General features: G+C 50.6%; 1 protein-coding gene across 1 annotated transcript in view; it reads right to left on the bottom strand.

Annotated features, from left to right (window-relative positions):
• Positions 1-2,695: 2,695 nt before the first annotated feature.
• PSMG4 (proteasome assembly chaperone 4) overlaps positions 2,696-25,336 on the bottom strand; it is a 41,692-nt gene continuing 19,051 nt past the window's right edge. The window contains exons 2-3 of the mRNA XM_075314804.1: positions 15,785-15,860; positions 2,696-5,693 (exon numbers count right to left, since the gene is read on the bottom strand). Of these exons, the coding sequence (XP_075170919.1) occupies positions 5,572-5,693; positions 15,785-15,860 (198 nt within the window). The 3' untranslated portion in view covers positions 2,696-5,571. The remainder of the gene's footprint in view (positions 5,694-15,784; positions 15,861-25,336) is intronic.

The raw sequence follows: 25,336 nt of genomic DNA on the forward strand, positions 1-25,336 counted from the left end.
CGTTGAGGGTCTTTCCCAGCGAGCTCGCTTAGGGTGGCTGGGGCTATCATCTGAGTCATAATACTCAGCCTGGGAAGCCGGGGACCCCCTTGCAGTCTGGATTAATTCCAACTGAGGGGGATTAGAGGACAGAGACCTCGCCGTGTCCATAGACTGAGCCCCAGTCATGGATTGCAAAGTTTCAAGGATTTTTGCCATAGTCACAGACATTCCATCAGCAAAAACTGCAAAGTCTGTCCCTGACACCGGGGCAGGACTTACAAGCGTCTCAGCCTGGGTCACTACCCCTCCGGACTCCGGCTGGCGAAGCAGCACCGGATCTGAGCATTGCACACAATGGGGGTCTTTGGAACCTGCTGGTAGAGCAGCCCCACATGCAGCACACGCAGTGTACACAGCCCTAGCCTTGGCAGCCTTGCGTTTTGTGGATGACATGTTGCTGCCTCCTCAGAGCGATCTGGGGTATCCAGCCAGGAAGCGACCTCACAGTGCAAGAAATAAATAAATATATATATATCTGGTGACACAGTACACCAATGCACACTGAGGCACTAGAGGGGCCAGCTGAAATGCCGCTTACCGCCCGCTTAAGAGCGGGTGTGTGGTCTCCAAAAGCCCCCTAGTCCAGGTCTCCCAGAGCCTTGCGTCCTTCCTCTAGCCAGACTGCATGTAATGGCTGCCGGCGTCCTGGGAGAGGAGGGGGGGCGGGCCCTGGGCGTTCCTGGCTAAGAGCGGGAAGCCTGCTTCCCTCTGTGCCTAGTGAGAGGGCTGGAGCATGTAAATCAGGCTCCAGCCCTCGTCGCTGCTGCGAAACAGCGTCTCTCCCCTACCCTGATTGACAGGGTGGGGGCGGGAACGAAGCGGAGCTAGGCCGCAAAAGCCGGGGACTGGATTTATAAACGCCGCCGCCGTAAAAGCGCGGTCGGCGTGTCCCCGGCGCACTACAAGTCACAGCAGCGCCGCCGGTCCAGTGGGGGTCGGCGCTGCGTTCCCACAACACAAAAGTCCCCCAGTAAACTGCAGGAACACCAACTCAATCGTTACGGTCCCCGGCGCACTACAACACCCAGCCAGCCCGGAGTGTGTCTGTGCCTGCCGGGGACACAGAGTACCTGTATGATGCAGGGCCTTGTCCCTGATTGTACTCCTGCTCCGTATCCATCAGGTGCTATGGGTCTGTGGATGGAGCCCGGCGTCAGAGCTTAGAGGCCGGCAGGATCCCACTTCCACAGAGCCCTACAAGGGGATGTGGAAGGAAAACAGCATGTGGGGCTCCAGCCCCTGTACCAGCAATAGGTACCTCAACCTTACAACACCATCCACGGGTGAGAAGGGAGCATGCTGGGGGCCCTATATGGGCCCTCTTTTCTTCCATCCGAAATAGTCAGCAGCTACTGCTGACTAAAATCTGTGGAGCCATGCGTGGATGTCTGACCTCCTTCGCACAAAGCTTGAAAACTGGAGAACCCGTGATACCACGGGGGGGTATAGCCAGAAGGGGAGGGGCCTTGCACTTTTTGGTGTAGTGCTTTGTGTGGCCTCCGGAGGGCAGTAGCTATACCCCAATCGTCTGGGTCTCCCAATAGAGCGCTGAAGAAATATTACTCAGTCCATCAGTTATTAGATATATGAAACTGAAATAGCTGTTGCAAAAACCCAAATTGTTATAAAGAAAAAAGGTTAACAGCAATAGGGGTGCTCAAACTTTTTCAAATGGCTGTGTATAGAAAAATTATATATATATATATATATATATATATTTAAAGAAAGGGAGCCAGCACTGCCTATGAGTGGCATGCAACAATGAGAAAGTAAAAAGGGTAAAATTCACAAATTCATTCCTACTGTGACAGTTCAATGAGATTTTTGGCAAATAATTGATCAATGATTTGAGCCCCCTGCCCAGTCACGGCAAATCTCTATAAGGGGGGGGTCCCTACACTATATTTATAATGTATATACGTACCCTAAAGGTCTCGTGTAATGCGCAGGACCATGTATGAACACCACCTACCTGAGAGGTGTCAGAACCGCTCCCATGCTGCAAGGGCTGACAACTGCGAGTAAAAGGGCAGTCCAGGTGCCAGCGTGTGTGGCAGAACCACACTCACCAGCACAGTGTCAGAACTAACCCCCACAGTGCCAAACCAGCAAACATGGATGAAGGGTGGAACAGCCCCAGGCAGGTGGTGCTTAAGTAATAATGCCTATGGAACAGGAGGCGGTGGCTGTGTGTGAACAGGCACCATCATAAATTTTGATGGTAACAGAAGGAATTTGTAAACCACACTGGGTGTGCACGGCAAGGTGGCGGTCAACCACCGACCATCTAAACCTTTATTATGGTGCCTGTTCACACACAGCCTTAGGGTACGTATATACATTATAAATATATAGTGTAGGGACCCCCCTTATAGAGATTTGCCGTGACGGGACAGGGGGGCTCAAATCATTGATCAATTATTTGCCAAAAATCTCATTGAACTGTCACAGTAGGAATGAATTTGTGAATTTTACACTTTTTACTTTCGTTGCATGCCACTCATAGGCAGTGCTGGCTCCCTTTCTTTGTGTGTGTGTGTGTAATATATATATATATATATATATATATATATATATATATATATATATATATATATATATATATATATATATATATATATATATATATAAAATATTTGGATGGGAAGCATCTATGACTGAGCCACTATACTCTCAGTAGAATCTCTTCCAGATCTTCCTGTGGATAGCCAAGGTTACTGTTTTCATGCTCACCAGGATGGTGGAGATGTCTTGATTAGAAAGACCCTGTGCCCTCAAGATCTGCCTCTCAGGATCCATGATGATAGGCATAATCGCTCTACAGCAGGATGCAGAAGTGGACCCTGGAGAAGAAGGTCGTCTCTCAAGAGAAGCAGGGGTAGGTTTTTTCTAGGGCTAACCGGTTCAGCATGGCAAACCAGCATCTTCGCAGCCAGACGTTTAATAATTAAGATTACTTTGACCCGGTCCTCTTGGATGTTCCTCAAAACTCTGGAGATTTTTGGAAGTGACGGGAAGGCGTATTAGTTCCATGTCCCAGATCTGAGATAGAATGTCCACTTCATTTGGATTGTCCTTCGAGTTTAGTGAAAAAAAATTCACCTTTGCAGTTTTTCTGGAGGCGAATAAATCTACCTGAGGTTATCCCCATCGCCAAGTCAGTTATTGGAACACCTCCCCATTCAGCTACCATTCTGAGGTTCCCATCATTTGTTTGTTTAGGAAATCTGCTACTTTTCCTGATCCTCTAAGATGAACCAGTGTAATGGACAGTAGTATCTTCTATACCCACTGAAAAGTTATTTGACGGGAAAGACTGAAGGAGATAATACCTCCTGCCCCCTTGATGATAGATGTAGGATACTGCTGTGATATTGTCAGATAGGATAGTCACATGACTGCCTTTGAGAAGGTCTTGACTCCTCCTTAGTACTTCCTATAATGCTCATAGTTCCCTGAAATTCAAAGACCTGGCCTGAATTTCTGATGATCACCTTCCCTGCTACTACTGGTTTCCCATTTGAGCCACCCAATTTTACTAACTCACGTCAGTATAAAGATCTTCCTGGAACTGAATAGAGCTTTTACCCCTACCCCCTTTGAGGTCGCTCCACCTGCCCAATTTCCTTTTCCCTTTGTACTCTTGTCTTTGAGAGGGACGGAACCTACAAAAGGACTGGATAGATCACATCTGAAAGGGCCAAATCCTCCATAGGGCCCACCAGTGTTATCACAGTGTAGCACAGTCCCAAACTGCAGCCTCAGCGTATTACAGCCTAGCACCGATTATCACTGCAAAAGTAACAATGCTACCAGGTATGGCATCCAGATGAGTGAACACATAGGTGTCGCTTAGACACTGGTTTTATATTACCTTGATGTGCCGTTCGGCCACGTCCCTGCTTTATGTGGTCTATGGTGGAACACATACCACACCATAGATCACCCCCTTCAACACTGGAATTGGAAGTGCTTTCCAGGCTGAAGCCACACACTGAGCAAACCCGGAAGTCCTTATGTGGCCATGTGCAGAGAGAAGAGAGCCCCCGCAGAGGGAAGTGGCCGAGAACAGGGAACTTCATCCTGCTCAATTGACACTGGCCCTGGAGCTCTTGACAGGAGATAGGAGGGGGATAGACCACACCACCCTAATCCCCTTAGGTCTTCCACACAGGTAATCTTCATGGCTGCACTCTTGTATCTATACTGAGTCTATACGGACAGGAAAAAACCCTGAGGATTTGGGGGACCTCTGAAACTCTAGGTACTTTTCCTGTCCTGACATCCTGGAAAGTAAAAAAAAAAAAAAAAAAAAGACTACTTCACACCATAACAAAAAAAAAAACTCTACGAGAAAATTATTTAATTTGGACATTAAATTTACAGCATTGCAAAATAGCATGGATTAGTTATTTCTTCACCTGAAGAATGAGATCATAATTTAAAGTAATCTCATTTACAAGTATGCGAGCCTTATCCCTCCCGAATCCACTAATACATTTAAATCTTGTAAGAGGCTAAAGGCCCCGTCACACTAAGCAACATCGCTAGCAACATCGCTGCTAACGAACAACTTTTGTGACGTTGCTAGCGATGTTGCTGTGTGTGACATCCAGCAACAACCTGGCCCCTGCTGTGAGGTCGTTGGTTGTTGCTGAATGTCCTGGGCCATTTTTTAGTTGTTGCTCCCCCGCTGTGAAGCACAGATCGCTGTGTGTGACAGCGAGACAGCAACAACTAAATGTGCAGGCAGCAGGAGCCGGCTTCTGCAGAGGCTGGTAACCAATGTAAACATCGGGTAACCAAGAAGCCCTGTCCTTGGTTACCCGATATTTACCTTTGATACCAGCCTCCGCCGCTCTCACTGTCTGTGCTGCCGGCTCCTGCTCTGTGCACATGTAGCTGCAGCACACATCGGGTTAATTAACCCGATGTGTGCTGTAACTAGGAGAGCAAGGAGCCAGCGCTAAGCAGTGTGCGCTGCTCCCTGCTCTGTACACATTTAGCTGCAGCACACATCGGGTAATTAACCCGATGTGTGCTGTAACTAGGAGAGCAGGGAGCCAGCGCTCAGTGTGCGCTGCTCTCTGCACGTGCGGTGGTAACCAAGGTAAATATCGGGTTGGTTACCCGATATTTACCTTAGTTACCAAGCGCAGCATCTTCCACGCAGCGCTGGGGGCTTGTCACTGGTTGCTGGTGAGCTCACCAGCAACTTGTGTAGCGACGCTCCAGCGATCCCTGCCAGGTCAGGTTGCTGGTGGGATCGCTGGAGCGTTGCAGTGTGACATCTCACCAGCAACCTCCTAGCAACTTACCAGCGATCCCCATCGTTGTTGGGATCGCTGGTAAGTTGCTTAGTGTGACGGTACCTTTATGTTATCAAGTCACTCTTAACTCATCAGCTTCCGTGTGCTTTATAGCTCAGCATTTCTATTAGGGAATGTAGAAACTGTCCTTCATATCAGGTTTCCAAAGGCAACCCAATCCAGTCTGATCAGTCCTCAGATATCAAAAAACGGGTCATCTTTAAAACTTTTCCGGAAAGAATTCCATCTCCTCCTTGATCCGTTTCTCTATTAGCAGCATGAGCTGGTTATCGTTGGTAGGGATGTTGATGCTTGCAAACACTTGCTTCTTGGTCTTCTTTGCTGTCATACAGTTCAAAATGAAGTATTAGATTCACATGGGACGTTATGAGTAATCTACAACCATAAGTTACAAAAAGGAATCTTAGAATGTTGCCGAAATCATTGATCACCAGAATTATGTGATCGCATTTATTTGTGCCCACACTGATAAACAAGTAGGCCACGCTACAGAAACAGCACAGAATGTAGAGGCACTCTATGCACTGCAGGAGGCAATTAGCCATCACCTACATCTGTTACCATAAGGGTAGAACATGGGGAAGCTGTGAAACGTCAGATTTGCACGTGTATGCATCCCATCAATTTGCTACTGAATGACAAACACCTATTCCTCTTATAGAATTAAAAATAAAAAAAACTCTAGCCCAGTATTTTTTTTTCCCTGTCAAATAACATTGGGAGTTAGGTGAGAGTCACACTTTAACTCGATACACACAAGTCACACGCATCATCTGGCACGGCCTGCCACTCTTCGTACCGGAGCGTGCAGCTGCATGTATTTCTATGCAGCTGCATGTATTTCTATGCAGCTGCACATTCCTGTCTGAAGAGCGGCAGGCCGTGTCAGGTGATGAAACTCTAGTCTCGAGCGAATCACACGTCTGTGACTCCGGACTTCAAAGGAAATCTGTCAATAGGTTTTTGCTATGTAATCTGAGGACCACATGATGTAGAGGTTAAAACATTAAATTCAAGAACGTCTCACTTATTAGGATGTGTCCTGTTTCCACACAATTTAAGGTTTTATCACTAGGAAATAATCACTGCTGGGACCACAGTGCATGTGATAGAAAAAGGAGATGTGGTACCACACTGCCGTGTTACCTGGGCTGGGGATGCAGGGATAATCCACAAAGACTCAGTGTAGCAGTGCTCACAATACAGTGAGTCAGTCTAGAGGAAATCCACAACAGTGAGGATGAAGACGTGACATGCTGACACTTAAAAACCTTGCTTTATTGTCGATGCATAAAACGCGGGTCAGGTGACCAGATGCTGGCACTCAGGAGGACAACAGCTGTCACGCTTCTACGGGTCCTTGCTGCAAGGAACCATAGAAGCACAACTGTGTGAAACGGCCGTCAACCTCCTGATTGCCAACATCTGGTCACCAAACCCGTGTTTTATGCATCGAAAATAAAACCTCGTCTTAAGTGTCAGCGTGTGCCACGTCTTTATCCTCCCTGTTGGGGATTATAGTGCATGTGAGCAGTTCGACCACACCCACCTCCTGTGATTAGCAGCTTATTGTTAATAAACTATGTACATAGAGATCTGTAGTGTGGGTGGGGTTAGCTTTATGAACTCTGCCAAATCTAGGAACTCTGTGTCACACATGTTGCACCCAGTAAACTAAGTGATACATCACTGGAATCGGGGTCTTTTTTTTTTTATGCTGCTCTCAGATGAGATTGCCAAAACCTGGTGACAGATTCCTTTTAAAGGACATCTGTCACCACTTTGACCTTTTTAAACTGCAAGCCCTGCCTCCACACTACATTAACATTATTCTTGCTGCTTATGACGTGTAGTTCCTGCTCTCCAATTCAATTTCGTGCCTGCGTTAAAAGTGAAAGGAAGGAAAATAAAGATTAAAACAGGACAGTTATACTTACCAAGTCTCCCCCGCGTCTGTCACACACCTTCCAGGTCCGCTCATTAAACATCATGCATATTCCTGCTTCCCCCACCCTCTGTGACTGCGTCTGTGATTGATTGCAGTCAGACTGCTGGCGTCGGTGATTGGTTGTGGAGAGTAAACATAAATAATTGGAAAAAATTGATGAAGGGTCCTCTGATATCCAGCACAGATAAAGCAGACTACTACAGGCTTCAGTTCCCAGCTGTGCGCTTTATCTTGGCAACGCCAAGGAGCTGGAATACAGATAGGAGCTGGAATACGCAGACTGGGGAGGCCCATGGTTATTGGGCCCCCCCAGCCTAAAAATAACAGCTCATAGCCACCCCAGAATTGTTGCATCCATTAGATGTGACAATTCCGGCGCTTTACCCAGCCCATCCAGATTGGCCTGGTGCACTGCCAATTGGGGTAATATAAAGGGGTTAATGACAGGTGTGATTTGTAAAAAAAAAAATAAATATTACAGCTGTCATCAAGCCCGAATTTATTAATGTGGAACGATCTTTGTAAAACCCCTTATACTAACCCTGTAAGTCAAAAGAGGGCGGCACGGTGGCTAAGTGGTTAGCACTGAAGTCTTGCAGTGCTGGAGTCCTGGGTTCGAATCCCACCAAGGACACCATCTGCAAGGAGTTTGTATGTTCTCCCCGCGTTTGGGTGGGTTTCCTCTGGGTACTCTGGTTTCCACCCACACTCCAATGACATACAGATAGGGTCTCTAGATTGTGAGCCCCAATGGGGACAGAGTTCCTGTTGTATGTAAAGCACTGTGGAATATGTTAGTACTATATAAAAATAAAGATTTATTTATAAAAGAAATAAACAGAAAAAGCTATTTAAAAAACAACACTTTTTCCAATTTATTAACCTCCAAAACACCCCTGCAGGACTGGCCAAATCCACACGAAGTCCCACAAAGATCCTGATTCTGCTACAAACTAAGGTTGCAGTGCGTGGTCACATTAGAAAACATGACCGCTCACTGCAGCTGTCAGGGACACACTGACTGAGCCACAGCTGTATGCAGTGACATCACTGAGTTCACATTGTACCCCAGCTGTGACCTAAGGTCAACTGACCTGAGGTGACCTCATTGAACGCACCTCAGGTGAAGTCATTGCCAAATTAGGCTATGTGCACACATTCAGTATTTGGTTGCAAACATTTCTGCACTAAATTTGCATATCCTGGCATAAACCGCACCGAAACTGCATAAAAAATGCAGATTTGGTGCAGAAATGTCTGCAACCAAATACTCAACGTGCACACATTGCCTAATTCGGCAGTGACGTCAATGAGTTCACCTGACTCAGGTGAACTGACCTCTGGTGAACTCTGTGACCTCACCTCAAGTAAAGTCATTGAACCCAAGGCCGGATTGCGCAATGTGTGCACATTGAGTATTAGGGTGCAGAAATTTCTGCACCAAATCTACATCTCCTGGCAGAAAAACAAGTCAAAACCGCATTGTGTTTTTCAGTGTGTTATTCTACCAGGAGATGTTGATTTGGCGCAGGAATTTGTTAGACATTTCTGCACCAAATCTGCATCTCCTGGCAAAACAAAGCACCGATACTTCATGTGTTTTTGATGCGGTTTTGGCATACAAATACTGAATGTGTGCACATAGCCTAAACTGGTAATCCTGCAATGACTTCACCTGAGGTGATGTCACTGAGTTCAATGAGCTCACCTCATGTCACAGCTGGGGTACCATGGGAATCTCCAGCAGTGACATCCGGTGAACTCACTGACGTCACTGCTCACAGCTGTGGCACAATCAGTGTGTCCCTGACTGCAGTGGGCGGTCACGTTTTCTAATGTGGCAGCACCCCACACTGACAACAGATGTAGCAGAGTTGAGAAGTATGTGGGACCTCATGTGGATTATGTCGGATATAATTTTATATATATATATATATATATATATATATATATAATTGCCTTATTCTGTCTGTCTGTCTGTCTGTCATGCTCCAAAATTGTGTCCTTACGGTGACACAAAGCTGATTGGCCGCTGGGCTCGCCATGGCACCGCCCCCCCCCCACACTGATTGGCCGCTCGCCCAGGCTGCGCCCCCACACGGATTGGCCAGCCGCTCGCCCAGGCTCCGCCCCCCCACAGATTGGCCTCTCGCCCCGGCACCCTGCAGGCATTGGCAACTCGGCCACGCCACGCCCCGCCCCCCTCACGCACTGCACGCTAGCTCTGGCCCGGACCCCCTCCCCCCGCGCAATCCCCGAACCGACACGGTCACGGAGCCATGACTCACAGGTGAGTACTGTACTCCCCCCCCCCCCCCCCCCCCCCTTCCCCCGGGAGCCCTCATCAGCGTACGCCGCAAACCCAGCCGACACATACCCTCGCATTGCTGGGCCTGGCCGCCGTATGCTGGTGTGGGCTCCCGTGCGAGCGGGGGACGAGATACGCTGGTAACCATGGTAGCATAGTTACCAGCGCATCAAGGTCCTGCAGCGGCGTAACATACACACACGCACACACAACAGCACACACACATCAGATCACACTCTCACACACACACACCTCACAACGCATCCACACACTTACAACATCCTGGGATATCGCTTGCTTCTCTGCGCCGATACTGTGCTGTGAGCTTCCAGGACCTGCCGGAGGATCACATGGCCAGAAGCATGTGGTATCTCCGGATGTTGTGAGTGTGAGCGCGTATGTGCGATATCGTCAATGTGTGTGTGCGTGAGTGTATGCGATCGGGTGTGCGCGTGTGTGAGTGTGTGAGTGTGAGAGACAGTGTGCGTGTGCGAGTGAGTGAGAGAGAGAGAGAGAGAGAGAGTGAGTGTGTGTGTGTGTGAGTGTATGCGATCGGATCTGTGAGTGTCGGCAGAGGAGCACGGCGTGCTGGAGGAGGCTGGGAGGAGAGAGGCTGATCCTGGGGAAGGCTGGGAGGAGGCTGGGAGAAGAGAGGCTGATCCTGGGGAAGGCTGGGAGGGGGAGGGGGGAGGCTGAGAGAAGAGAGGCTGTGGGAGGCTGAGGCTCGGGTAGGCTGGAAGGAGAGAGGCTGATGCTGGTGCAGCATGGGGGATGGAGCACGATGGGGGGTGCGCAGCATGGGGGATGGAGCACGATGGGGGGTGCGCAGCATGGGGGATGGAGCACGATGGGGGGTGCGCAGCATGGGGGATGGAGCACGATGGGGAGTGCGCAGCATGGGGGATGGACCATGTTTGGGAGTGCGCAGCATGGGGCATGGAGCACATTTGGGAGTGCGCAGCATGGCGGATGGACCACGTTTGGGAGTGCGCAGCATGGGGGATGGAGCACATTTGGGAGTGCGCAGCATGGCGGATGAACCACGTTTGGGAGTGCGCAGCATGGCGGATGGAGTACGTTTGGGAGTGCGCAGCATGGCGGATGGAGTACGTTTGGGAGTGCGCAGCATGGCGGATGGACCACGTTTGGGAGTGCGCAGCATCGCGGATGGACCACGTTTGGGAGTACGCAGCATGGCGGATGGAGCACGTTTGGGAGTGCGCAGCATGCCGGATGGAGCATGTTTGGGAGTGCGCAGCATGGCGGATGAACCACGTTTGGGAGTGCGCAGCATGGCGGATGGAGTACGTTTGGGAGTGCGCAGCATGGCGGATGGACCACGTTTGGGAGTGCGCAGCATGGCGGATGGACCACGTTTGGGAGTGCGCAGCATGGCGGATGGACCACGTTTGGGAGTGCGCAGCATGGCGGATGGAGCACGTTTGGGAGTGCGCAGCATAGCGGATGGACCACGTTTGGGAGTACGCAGCATGGCGGATGGAGCACGTTTGGGAGTGCGCAGCATGGCGGATGGAGCATGTTTGGGAGTGCGCAGCATGGCGGATGGAGCACGTTTGGGAGTGCGCAGCATGGCGGATGGAGCACGTTTGGGAGTGCGCAGTATGGCTGATGGAGCACGTTTGGGAGTGCGCAGCATGGTGGATGGAGCACGTTTGGGAGTGCGCAGCATGGCGGATGGAGCACGTTTGGGAGTGCGCAGCATGGCGGATGGAGCATGTTTGGGAGTGCGCAGCATGGCGGATGGAGCACGTTTGGGAGTGCGCAGCATGGCGGATGGAGCACGTTTGGGAGTGCGCAGTATGGCTGATGGAGCACGTTTGGGAGTGCGCAGCATGGCGGATGGAGCACGTTTGGGAGTGCGCAGTATGGCTGATGGAGCACGTTTGGGAGTGCGCAGCATGGTGGATGGAGCACGTTTGGGAGTGCGCAGCATGGCGGATGGAGCACGTTTGGGAGTGCGCAGCATTGCAGATGGAGCACGTTTGGGAGTGCGCAGCATGGGGGATGCAGCACGATGGGGAATGCGCAGCATAGGGGATGGAGCACGATGGGGAGTATGCAGCATGAGAGATGGAGCACGATGGGAGGTGCGCAGCATGGGGGATGGAGCACGATGGGAGGTGCACACCTCCCCCCAACACACACACACACACACACGCGCACTGCACAACACACCACACACACACACACTGGGAACCACAGAACCACAAACACCGCCCTACACAGACACCAACACACACAGACAACGCCGCACACACACAACACTCAACACACAAACACCGCGGCATACATAAATATACGCACATACCGCACAACACACACATTGCACAAAACATACCTCCCCCCAAAACACACCACACACACACAAACCGTGCAACACACACACAGCGCTCCACAAACAACGCAACACACATACAACACCGCTCTCACCCCCCGCCACACCCAGACAACACCCAGAACATATACAGCGCCCTACACAAACACTTAGCAACTACACGCAACAACATCTAATATATATAACAAAAATTATACATTAATATATACATTAATATATATATATATATATTATATATATATATATATATATATATATATATATATATATATATATATATATATATATATATATATATATATATATATATATATATATATATATATATATATATATATATATATATATACCGTATTTTTCGCTTTATAAGACGCACTTTTCCTCCCCAAATTTTGGGAGGAAAATGGGGGGTGCGTCTTATAAAGCGGTAGTGGGGGGGGGGGTCCTGTCTGAGGCGATCGGGCGGGTGCCTGTGGCTGCATGCAAGCGCCCGGGTACCTGTACTTGCATGCAGCGGCAGCCGGGTACCCGTGGCTGTGTACGGGCGGCAGCGGGTGCTGTGTGGGGTCGGCAGCCAGGTACCTGTACTTGCATGCGGTGGCAGACGGGTACCCATGGCTGTGTGCGGGCGGCAGCCGGGTGCTGTGTGCGAGCGGCAGTCGGGTGCCCGTGCAGGTACTCGGCTGCCGCCCTCACACAGTCACCCATCTGCCGCCCGCACACAGCCACCCATCTGCCGCCCGAACACAGGCATGGGTACCCGGCTGCCACCGCACGCAAGCACAGGTACCCGGCGGCTTGTACGCAGAGTGGGCGGGCAGCCTGCTGGCTGCCACTCTGTGCATGCGGGGCGGGCGGCTGTGCAGCTTACCAGTTGTCCGCGGTCCCACTTTCAAATGATGGCGCCGGTGGAGCTCTTGGATGAGAGCTCCATCTGCGCACGCGCTGCTCCGGGAGTCAGCGCGTGCGCAGATGGAGCCCTTGGATGAGAGCTCCATCTGCGCATGCGTCGCTCCGGGCGCCATTACTTGAATCGGGACCGCGGACACACTCCACCACTGAGCCGTCGCCGCCGCTCCCACTACTGAGCCGCCGCCGCCGCTGCCACCACTGAACCGGGACCGCGGACACACGCCACCACTGAGCAGTCCCTGCCGCTGCCACCACTGAGCAGTTGCCGCCGCTCCCACCACTGAGCCGCCGCTGCCACCACTGAACCGGGACCGCGGACACACGCCACCACTGAGCAGTCCCTGCCACCACTGAGCAGTCGCCGCCGCCGCTGCCACCACTGAACCGGGACCGCGGACACTCACTGCACCGGCCTGCTGCACGGCTCACACGCCACGGCTGCTGCCGCCACCACGGACCCCACGGATCCTGCCACCGCGGACGCCACCGCGCCTGCAACTACGGCACCTGCAACCACGGACCCCGCTGCCACTGACCTGCCGCGCCTGCCAGCACAATCTGTGCCTCCTGTGACCCCGCTTCACCACCACTGCTGCCCCCCTCCGGTAAGAGAACACCGGAGTATAAGACGGACCCCATTTTTCTTTTTTTTACCTTTTTTATGGCTAAGTTTGGGGTGCGTCTTATATTCCGGTGCGTCTTATAAAGCGAAAAATACGATATATATATATATATATATATATATATATATATATATATATATATATATATATATATATATATATATATATATATATATATATATATATATATATATATATATATATATATATATATATATTATTATGATTTTTCTCTGTGTTTATTTCTTTTGACTTACAGGGTTAGTAATGGGGAGGTCTCAGACCCCTCCACATTATTAACCTTGGGCTTGATGACAGCTGTGATTTTTTTTTTTACAAATCACAGTTTATTAACCCTTTATATTACCCCAATTGCCATCCCACCAGGGCAACTGGGATGAGCCGGGTAAAGCCCTGGTATTGTCGCATCTAATGGATCTGACAATTTCGAGATGGCTGCTATTTTTAGGCTGGGAGGGGCCCAATAACCATGGGCCTCCCCAGCCTGAGAATAATAGCCCCCAGCTGTTCACTTTATCTTAGCTGGGAAACAAAATTAAAGGGGTTATCCGGCTTATTTTGCTTTTTTTGTCATTTCAACACTGGGCTACATAGGGGCAGGTAAGTAGATAGCGACTACCTACCTGCGCTGCTGTCAGCCCCTCACCCCTGGCTCAGAGTGGTTATGTGACTGCTCCTGCCGTTTTTGCCGCTTCCTGTGACGTCACGTCGATAGGGGCAGGATGTTGTTGACTGGCAACACAGCCGACTTCATGTTGCCACTCTGCAGGGCGGGTACCGTGCGTGGAGTCCCCGCTCCCCTTCTCCGCCCCTCCCACACATTTCGTAGTGCAGTGGTCTCAAAGATGCTGCCGGTATGCTGCATGCAAACGGCCCCGAATGCTGCTTGTGACGCGCAGGCCCGCAGGCCCCTTGCTGATCGCTGCCTGTGCTGGGGCCACGCAGTTTGCGCTTTATATCAAAGGACAGATTCCCAGGCGCTGTACAGGGCCGAGCTCTGTATACAGCTGCTGCAATGATCAGCCGCCGGCCAATCAGAGGCAGCAGCGGATCACTGGAGAAGCTGCACACAGAGCTCGTCCCTGCACAGCGCTCGGGAATCTGTCATCTGATATAAAGCGTTGTTAGCTGCGGTCCCTAATGCTGCTTTAGGTCCACAGGCCCGTGGCCCCCTTGCTTGATCGCTGCCTGTGCTGGGGGCCGTGCATCCAGCACTTTATATCCGAGGACAGATTTCCGGTGCTGCTCAGACGCAAACTCTGTATACAGCTATGATCAGCCGTCGGCCAATTAGAGGTCAGCAGTGGATCATTGGAGACGCTGCATAGAGAGCAGCACCCGGTAATCTGTCCTCTGATATAAAGTGCTGTCAGCTGCGGCCCCTGTACCGGCAGCATTCATCAAGTGGGTTGCGGTCGTACGAAGCAGATAGGACGCTGAGGGAACGAGGACAGGTGAGAAGAATTTTTTTTTTTGCGTGTGTGAAGAATGGCACAATATGGGACACTAGTACTGGATTGAGCATTACTACAAGAAGGGGACATTACTATAGGTTGAGCAGAAGGATGGGCACAATACTATAGGATGGGCACATTTATTACAAGATGGGCACAAGGATGGCGCACATTATTACATTATATATGCCCATATAGGACTGCACACAGTTTTATAAAATTATTTATTTTAAATAATTTTAAAAAAAGCCACATGGGGTCCCTCATTTAGATACACAGCCAAGATAACGCGCACAGCTGGGGGCTGCAGCCTGTAGCTGTCTGCTTTTTCTGCACGGTGTATCAAAATAAGAGGGACCCTATGCCATTTTTTTCCAATTAATTTATTTTTACACTCCACAACCAATCACAGATGCTGGCAGTCTGGCTGCACCAATCACAGACACTGTCAGAGAGTGGGCGGGGAAAGCAGTGAATATGCATGAGGTTTAATGAGCATAAAGTAGTGTGACAGCCACACGGGAGATGCGATGAGTACAACTGTCCTGTTTTAATCTGTATTTTGCTTCCTTTTAACGTTTAGGTACAGGATTTCAGACTATGAGCTACATGTCACAGGCAGAGACAAAAAGGGGAAAGGCTAGAATTAATAATATTATTATTATTATTATTAAGTAATAAATGTCCTTTCTATCCAATAGGAGAGATATAACAATCCCACATATACTGAATGAGCTGGTGGAGGCCACAAAATGTGCACGAAAGCAAGGAAAAGGAACAGGGGACTCACCTAATCTCTGTGCAAAAGATCCAGAAGTCGTATCAGATTTATCCCCAAGGATCAGCGAAGACAATGGTATTGAATCCTATAATTAACGAGAGAAAGATAAAATATTAACGAGAGGCAGAAATCATTATGGACAAGGCAATGGGGCATCAGAGTGAAACATTGAAATATTTGGGGAGTGACGTGAATACAATAATCTTCCAATACCATAAATACACACAGTGGAAGGGGGAGGATATATCTCCTGAGCACAAGTTCTTCATTTGTCAAGTGGATGCTATAAAGAATATGGAGGCTACATTAAAATATGTCCCTGACCCAACCCCGGGAATATAATACACGTCCATTAAAATGTGCGCTTTTTTCACAGACCGAAAGGGCCTTAAAAATCATTACTTGTGCACATAATCGTTTCAAACATTTGTTCAGTATTTGTATACTGAGCAGGGCTTACACTATTAGTGATAATGGCCACTGCACTCATACAAATACAAATACTAATACAATCCACCAGATGGCGCCATCTAATACAGATTTTTCTCTACTTTGATATATTGCTTACGTATACAGTAGAGTAGTACAGGAACACATACATGCTATATAATCAAATCTATATTTTTCAGCACAAAATCTTAAAATACGAAATACCAGAGTCTTGAAGTCTAATTGTTTCTGCACATTTCCCTGATAATCCAATTGGGCTCAGTACTGGTTGAAAACAGTCTATGTTCTGCTTTAAGGAACATTCCAGTTTTCAGTCACTCATAGGGATGCAGGGGCAGATTTTGTTTGTATTCAGTCTTTTCCACATGGACAGCAGATTGAGCAGACATACATTCATCTGATCATAGCCTCATGGAGGAGCACACAGGTTGTCTCCTACAGCCCCATCCGTGGTCAGGAACAATGAGCCGTGCCTTCAGACACACTGTGCCCCCTGTTTTTCACGATTCCTCACACCCTCATTTCACCCATTTTGTCCATGTGTCATTTACATCCTCAGGATCCCCTTTCTCTGGGTGTTTTGTCTTGATCCCACCATTTTTGGCTTAAGGGGGCTTTACACGCTACGACATCGCTAATGCAAACTCGTCGGGGTCACGGAATTGGTGACGCACATCCGGCCGCTGTAGCGATGCCGTTGCGTGTGACACCGATGAGCGATTTTGCATCGTTGCAAAAACGTGCAAAATCGCTCATCGGTGACATGGGGGTCCATTCTCAAATATCGTTACTGCAGCAGTAACGAGGTTGTTCCTCGTTCCTGCGGCAGCACACATCGCTCCGTGTGACACCGCAGGAACGAGGAAGCTCTCCTTACCTGCCTCCCGGCCACAATGCGGAAGGAGGTGGGCGGGATGTTACGTCCCGCTCATGTCCGCCCCTCCGCTTCTATTGGGCGGCCGCTCAGTGACGTCGCTGTGACGCCACACGGACTACCCCCTTAGAAAGGAAGCGGTTCGCCGATCACAGCGATGTCGCCGGGCAGGTATGTGTGACGGGTCTGGGCGATGTTGTGCGGCACATGCAGCGATTTGCCCGTGTCGCGCAACAGATGGGGGCAGGTACCCACACTAGAGATATCGGGACCAATATCGCAGTGTGTAAAGCCCGCTTTGGTTTGTATACTGTTTTACAAGATTGGTAGTTCCTGAAACATTGGCCCTCAGCTAGTCCACCACTGATTGTCTTGTTTGAAGCCGCTCAAATGGCTCAGTATTCAGGGGTCACATTAGCGTAGCAGTATCTAATGACACTCGGCTCAAAATCTGCTGCGAGCGTGAGCCGAATGTCATGCGAGAATCGGAATACAGGTGCGGAGAAGAAGAAAATAAGAATTATTCTTACCGATAATTCGGTTTCTAGGACCTTCCACGACAGCATAGGAGGTTGTCTCTCCACGCCCTAATTGGGACAGGAAGTTCAAGAGGTTTAAAAGGACCCTCCCACCTCCCACAGCCAGTGTCTTACAAAGAATCCATAGCATATGAGAAGTACTACACATTCAGGAATATATGAATACATAGGGGAGGGAATTACCTGCTGTCGTGGAAGGTCCTAGAAACCGAATTATCGGTAAGAATAATTCTTATTTCTCTAGTCCCTTCCACGACAGCATAGGAGGAATACCAAAGAATTGATACCTAGGGGGGGACCACAGCCTTCAGGACTTTCCTGCCAAAGGCCAAATCCCTGTTGGAATCCAGATCCAGACGATAATGCTTCGTGAAAGTATGGAGCGAAGACCACGTAGCCGCCTTGCAGATCTGCTCAGGGGAGGCCCCTGCCCGTTCGGCCCAGGAGGCAGAGGTAGCCCTGGTGGAGTGCGCCGTGAATCCAGTAGGTGGAGAGAGATGCTGAGCGAGGTATGCATCTCTAATTGCTCGCACAATCCAGTTGGCGACTGTACTCTTAGCCACCTTCTTGCCCTTATTGCGGCCAAAGGGCTGGATGAACAGGTTAGAATCAAGGCGCCAAGCAGTAACCTCTAGGTAGTGCAACACTATCCGACGGACATCCAAAGAATGAAACACTTCCTCACCCGGAGTCCGAGGATTCTGACAGAAGGAAGGCAGGACGATTGACTGCGAACGGTGAAAATCCGAAACCACCTTGGGAAGGAAGGAAGGGTCCAGCTGAAAAACAATGCTGTCATCTCTGATGGTCAGGTAAGGTTCCCTAACAGACAAAGCCTGAAGTTCGCCGACTCTGCGAGCAGATGTAATAGCCACAAGAAAAGCAGTCTTGTGAGAAAGGGAACGAATGTTACAAGAGCACAGAGGTTCAAACGGAGACTGAGATAGTCCTGTAAGGACCACATTGAGATCCCAGCGAGGCGTCAGGACCCTCTGACGTGGACAGAGTCTACTAGCGGACACAAAGAACCGACGGATCCAACGATGATCTGCCAGAGCCGTGTCAAAGACTGCACTGAGTGCTGACACCTGAACTTTCAGGGTGCTAGGCCTAAGACCTAAGTCTAAACCACTCTGGAGAAAGTCCAGAATCTGCGCAATATTAGGCCGAAGAGGGTCAGGAGGCCGAGAACCACACCAGGAGGAAAATCTCTTCCAGATTTTGTTGTATATACTATTAGTCACAGGTTTACGGTTCTTCTGTAGCGTAGCCACAACTTTGTCAGAAAGCCCTTGGGCCTTCAGTGCCCGGGCCTCAGAAGCCAGGCAGCCAAGTTGAGTTTCTGGGGAGCCGGATGGAAAATCGGACCCTGTGACAGTAAGCTGGGGTCCAAACCTAAGAGGACTGGGCCGTCGATTCCTAGCGTCATGACCAGGCTGTACCAACTCCTCCGGGGCCACAGAGGGGCTACCAGTATAGTTGGGACCCCCTCGTCTCTGATCTTCCTCAGGGCCCGTGCGAGAAGAGGAAGAGGGGGGAACGCGTAAGCGAGGCGAAAGGACCAACTGTGGCAGAAAGCGTCTACCCCTAACGCCTCGTCCCTTGGGTTCAGGGAGAAATATGTTGCGACCTTGCGATTCCCTGCCGAGGCAAAGAGGTCCACCTCTGGTGCACCCCACCTTGCCACTAGAGAGCAGAACACCGCCTGATCCAGGCTCCATTCCCCTGGATGAACATCCCGACGACTCAGGAAATCCGCCTGAAGATTGAGGGAGCCCTTCAGATGGACCGCAGAAAGGGAGAGCAGAGATTGTTCTGCCCATTGAAAGATTCGGGAGGATACTGACTTCAGGGCGCCTGAGCGTGTACTGCCCTGATGGCGGAGATGTGCCACTGTTGTGACATTGTCTGAATATACCAGGACGTGAGAGTCCCGGACGAGGTCCTGAGCCGCAAGGAGGGCTTCCCTGACTGCCCTGAGCTCCCGGTAGTTGGAGGATTGGGAGCTGACGTAAGGACTCCAGACCCCTTGAAATGGGGAATTTGCCACCATTGCCCCCCATCATCGTAGGCTGGCATCTGTGGTCAGTGTAACCAGGGGTTTCTGAGTCCAGGCAACCCCCACCTGCAGGTTGGCGGGACTCAGCCACCAGAGAAGGGATGAGGAGACGGACTCCGAGAGGCGAAACCTTCTGTTTAGGGATGACGGGAGTCTGTCCCAATGTGCCAGGATATGATCCTGGAGACACCGAGAATGGGCCTGAGCCCACCTGACTGAAGGAATGCAGGATGTCATGGAACCCAGAGCTGACATAGCCGCTCGAAGCGTCGGGCAAGCCTGCCTGCGAAGCTTTGATATTTTGGCTAACAGAGCTATCCTGTGGCCCTCTGGGAGAAAAGATGCCTGTCTGTCGGAGTCCAGCAGCACTGAGAAACTGCCGAGTGGAGGAGGGGGTTAACTGATTTTTTGAGATTGGGAATCCATCCCAGAGACCGAAGGATTCCCAAAGACCTTTCCACATGGCTCCGGAGGGTTGGAGCAGATGGAGCCATGAGAAGAAAGTCATCCAAATATGGAACCAGACAGATACCCTGCAATCTTATGAAGGCGACCACCTCTGCCATGATCTTGGAAAAGATCCTTGGAGCTGAGGAGATCCCGAAGGGAAGTACATTGAATTGGAAATGAAGTACTTCCTCCCCGTGAAGCACCGCAAACCTGAGGTATTGCCTGTGTCCCGGATGGACGGGTACATGGAACTAGGCGTCTTTCAGATCTATAGAGGCCATCTGATGGTGTAGACCTATCAGGGGAATAGCTGATTTCACCGACTCCATCTTGAACCGCCGGTACCTGACCTGACGGTTTAGACGTTTTAAATTGATAATTATACGGACGTCGCCGGATGGCTTCTTGACCAGGAAGAGACGGGAGTAGTGTCCTACCCCTTCTTCCTGACTCGGGACTGGGGAAACGACCCCCGAGTGCACTAGCTCTATAATCTTTGTGTACAACAGAGCCTGTGAACCCGGTGACGCCAGCGCAGTGACTCGGAGACCCGGAAGAGGGGGGGAAAGGAATTCTATGAGAAGACCGTCCGAGATGATCTTCAGAACCCATTGGCAAGTGGTTATGGACTGCCACTGGGGAAGAAACGCTGAGAGTCTTCCCCCCACCCGGGCCGAGTCACTGTTTGTCCTGCTGAGGACGTTGCTGATGGGGAGGGATGAGGATGTTTCTCCCTCTACCTTTGGGATAGCTCCACCTGCCTGCCTTCCCTTACCCTCTGGGCTGGGAGGCCTGAGGCATCGAGGGACGAAAGGACCGCTTCCTGTTAGGTCTAGGATCGGGCAAGGCCTTACGATCAGTCGCCTTGTCCAGGATATCATCCAGGGCAGGCCCAAACACTAAATCCCCTTTAAACGGAAGTGAACAAAGCCTCATTTTGGAGGTGGAGTCTCCGCTCCAGGCCTTAAGCCAGAGGGCACGTCGGGCAGAGTTAGAAAGCACCGAGGTCCTGGCTGCCAGGCGGACAGATTCCACCGAGGTATCTGCCAGAAAACAGGTAGCCTTCCTAAGCAAGGGAAGGGATTCCAGTACTTCCTCCCTAGGGGTCCCTTGTGAAATATGAGCCTCCAACTGGTCTAACCACCTAATTAGGGACCTGGATACGCAGGTGGAGGCAATGTTGGCTTGAATAGAGGAAGACGATGCCTCCCAGGACCGCTTCATCAGGCCCTCTACCTTCCTATCCATCTGATCCTTCAGTTGGGAAGTATCCTCAAAGGGAAGAGCAGTTTGCTTAGCTACCCTAGCCACCTGAACGTCTACTCTTGGGACCTCCCAATGTAGTCCCGAAGGTTCCAGAGGAAACCGGCGTCTAAGGTCACTCCGTACCCGCCTCTCAGGAAATTCCCATTCCTGAGAGACAATATCCAAAACATTGGCATGAACTGGGAATCCCAACTGTTTGACTGACTTCAGGCCAGCAAACATTTCGTCCTGGATTGAAGGAAGAGACTGCACTTCCTCTAAACCCATAGTGCTCCGAACTGCCCCAATAAGATCCCCCAACTCTTCTGAGTGAAATAGAAAGGACTGGTCAGACCCCCCAGATGGAAATCCTTCATCAGGACCCTCAGAGGTGGAATCAGCGTCCTCCTGATCAGATGGGGTCGACTGGAGTCTCCTCTTTTTTGGAGGAGAGGGTCCAGGAGCAGGGCCAGGAGCAGGGCCAGGAACAGGAAGGGAGGCCAGAGAGGCCCTAATCTCCTGTTTCATCATGGACCGCAACTCATCTATCAGAGATGGTTGTTCGGCCCTAATAATCTGGTCCGTACATTGCTGGCAAAGCTTTTTATCCCATACTGCAGGGAGCTTCTTTATACAGATAGGACATTTTTTAATTTTTTCCACTCTGTCAGGTCTATCAGGCTTATCGGACTTGTCAGCTTTTTCTGACTTCTCAGGCTTCTCTGATTTTTCATTTCTGTCAGTTTTTTTGGAGGCCTTGTCCTCCTAGAAAACACAGACCATAGAGCCATAAATCATCTGATGAGACCTATGTCCGAGGGACCATTCCCCTCCATACTCACAGTAGCAGGGGGCACACTGGGTTCTGCAGATGCAGCTGCAGCGGAAGACATGACAGGGAGCACGGTTGCTTACCATGATCTGATGTCCTCGTGGCAGCCCTTATGCAAAAGGGCCTTCCCCCCCAGTGACGGTGCACGTTCCCCGCCTCCCGCATCCGGTCCTGGGCAGGCCGTGTCACCGTCGGCGTGCCTCCACGCTGCCTCCGCAAACCGGAAGCGCTCGACCGGAAGTCCGCAAGACCGGAAGTCCCGCCCCCGGGAGCACTTCCGGATCGCTCCGGCAGCGTGCATGCGGGAAGCGGCCGGCGGCTCAGGGAGGACGCCGGCCGGGGAGCTCAACAGCCTGCATCACCCCTCAGGAGGATCCGGAAGGCTGGAGCAGCGGTCCCCCACAGCGTGAGGGAACAGCAAGGGAGGAGCGGTGAAGGCCCGACCGATGCTGTCCGGCTTAAGGTAACAGGGGAAGAAGGAAAAAGAAAAAAGAAAAAAAAAAAAAAAAATACTGTAGTTCGCCGGCCACCACAGCATAGGAGAAAAACAAAACCTCTCCATGCCCCATGGGGACAGGAAAGACATTGGCTGTGGGAGGTGGGAGGGTCCTTTTAAACCTCTTGAACTTCCTGTCCCAATTAGGGCGTGGAGAGACAACCTCCTATGCTGTCGTGGAAGGGACTAGAGAAATAATATCTCCATCGTCTGTCTCTGCATATATCGGACTATACGCGGATGTCATCAGTCTAGTCCAGTGCACATACTCTTGCTTTTTTTCCTGACAAATGGAAAACTGCTCTGTTTTTTAAAGCAGCATGTCAATACTTTCAGCATTTTTGCAACTTTTTTCACCATTGAACCACAACAGCTGCGTTTTTGCAGTTTTTGTAGTGAATGAAACTAACTTTATTTAAACATGTACTGTAGACAAATGACAAACCAAAAAAAGCAGCAAAAAAAGAGAATTTTGTTTACTTACCGTAAATTCTTTTTCTTATAGTTCCGTCATGGGAGACCCAGACCATGGGTGTATAGCTACTGCCCCCGGAGGACACACAAAGTTACTACACTCAAAACGTGTAGCTCCTCCCTCCTAGCATATACACCCCCTGCTAGCCAGTCCTAGCCAGTTTAGTGCAAAAGCTGAAGGAGGACATCCACCCACAAGAAGAGAGAGTAAAATCCGGAAGAACCGGAACCTCTGTCTACAACAATAACAGCCGGTGAAGACACACGGAACAAGAAACCTGCCAACAGGCAATAGGGAGGGTGCTGGGTCTCCCATGACGGAACTATAAGAAAAAGAATTTACGGTAAGTAAACAAAATTCTCTTTTTCTTTATCGTTCCTATGGGAGACCCAGACCATGGGACGTTCAAAAGCAGTCCATGGGTGGGAATAAACAGACAACTGAGAAGCAGGCAAACCTAACTTCACAAATGGGCGACAGACGCCGGAAAGATGCGTCTGCCCAGGCCCGCGTCTGCCAAAGCATGAGCATGCCTTGGGTAGTGCTTCGAAAAAGTATGCAGACTAATTCGAGCTGCAGTCTGACAGACCTACTGAGCCGTAACCTGGTGCCTGAAAGCCCAAAAAGGCGCCGACAGGTCTGATCAAATGTGCTCTGATCCCCGGCGGGGAAGGCACTTGAGTACACTTGTAGGTCTCCGAAATGGCCGACCTAAGCCAACGAACCAGGGTCGGCTTAGATGCCGAGAGACCGCTACGCTGACTAGCAGTCAGCACCAGAGAGAGGTGCACCGCCTAATAACGGCGGTGCGAGACACATAGATCCGGAGCGCCCGCACCAGATCCAGGATATGCAACGCTTCCTCAAGCGATGAACAGGAGCCGGACAAAAGGAAGGCAGGGAAATTGCCCCGGATAAGGTGGAAGCAGTAACCACCTTAGGGAAAAAAGTCCGGAGTCGGACGGAGACCACCTTGTCTTGATGCAAAAGACCAAAAAAAGGGGGTGACTCCGAGAGAGTGCAGCCAGAACTCTCTGCCGGGAAAATATAGCCACTAGAAAGACTACTTTCTGTGAAAGATGAAACAAAGAAACCTCCCCAAGAGGCGCAAAGGGGGGTTTCCGGGAACCGGGAGGACCGGATTAAGGTCCCAGGGCTCCATAAGCCGCCGGAAAGGCGGAATGATGTGAGATGCGCCCTTAAAGGAGCGCACCGGAGCCAGCCGGACGATACGCCGCTGGCACATACTGACAGAGCCGAGACCTGTCCCTTAATGAGGGATAGTCCTAGCTGTAGACCGGACTGTGGAAGGGACAGGAGGGTCGGCAAGGCCAAAAAGGTCAAAGGACACTTTGGAGCTCGAGTCATAGCGGAGATGACTTCAGGAAGGATACCAGAAGTCGCCAAGATCCGAGACTCAAGAGCTACGCCGTCAATCTGAGAATCCAGAATTCTGATGGAAAAAACGGACCTTTTGAGAAAAGGTCTGGACGGTCCGGAAGATGCCATGGCAACCCAACGGACAGAAGGAGCAGGTCAGAGTACCAAGCCTGCCTGGGTCAGTCTGGAGTATGAGAATGACCCGACGGCCCTCTTTACTGATCTTGCGCAGGACTCTGGACAAGAGGTAGAGGGTGAAATACGTAAAGAGACGAAGCTGGGGTCAAACATGAACCAGTGTGTCTACCGCAAAACCTGAGGATTGTGGACCACGGTTGGACAGCTGAAATAGTCTGCCTCGCAGTTTTCACATCTAGGATGTGGGCTGCGGATACGGTGGACTAGGAGTCCCTTGTCCACTGAAGAATGTTGAGCCGCCAGGATTGCCAGGCGGCTGAGTGTCCCGCCCTGGAAGCTGATGTAGGAAAAACGCTGTCACGTTGTCCGACTGGACTCGAATGTGCCTAGCCGCCAACAGATGGTGAAGGCTTAGAGAGCTAGAAATACAGCTCTGATTTCCAGCACATTGATCCAGAGGGCTGATTCGGACAGAGTCCAAGCGCCCTGCGCTCCACGGTGGAGATATACTGCTCCCAAGGCGGATAGACTAGCATCCTGGTGAGGCTCACCCGGGACGGGGCCAGGAAGGAGCGCTCCTGAGACAGAGTGGCCGAAGCCACCACTGAAACGAGCCTCTGGTC

The sequence above is a fragment of the Anomaloglossus baeobatrachus genome, chromosome 6 (assembly GCF_048569485.1).
Source record: "Anomaloglossus baeobatrachus isolate aAnoBae1 chromosome 6, aAnoBae1.hap1, whole genome shotgun sequence".
Taxonomy (NCBI): domain Eukaryota; kingdom Metazoa; phylum Chordata; class Amphibia; order Anura; family Aromobatidae; genus Anomaloglossus; species Anomaloglossus baeobatrachus.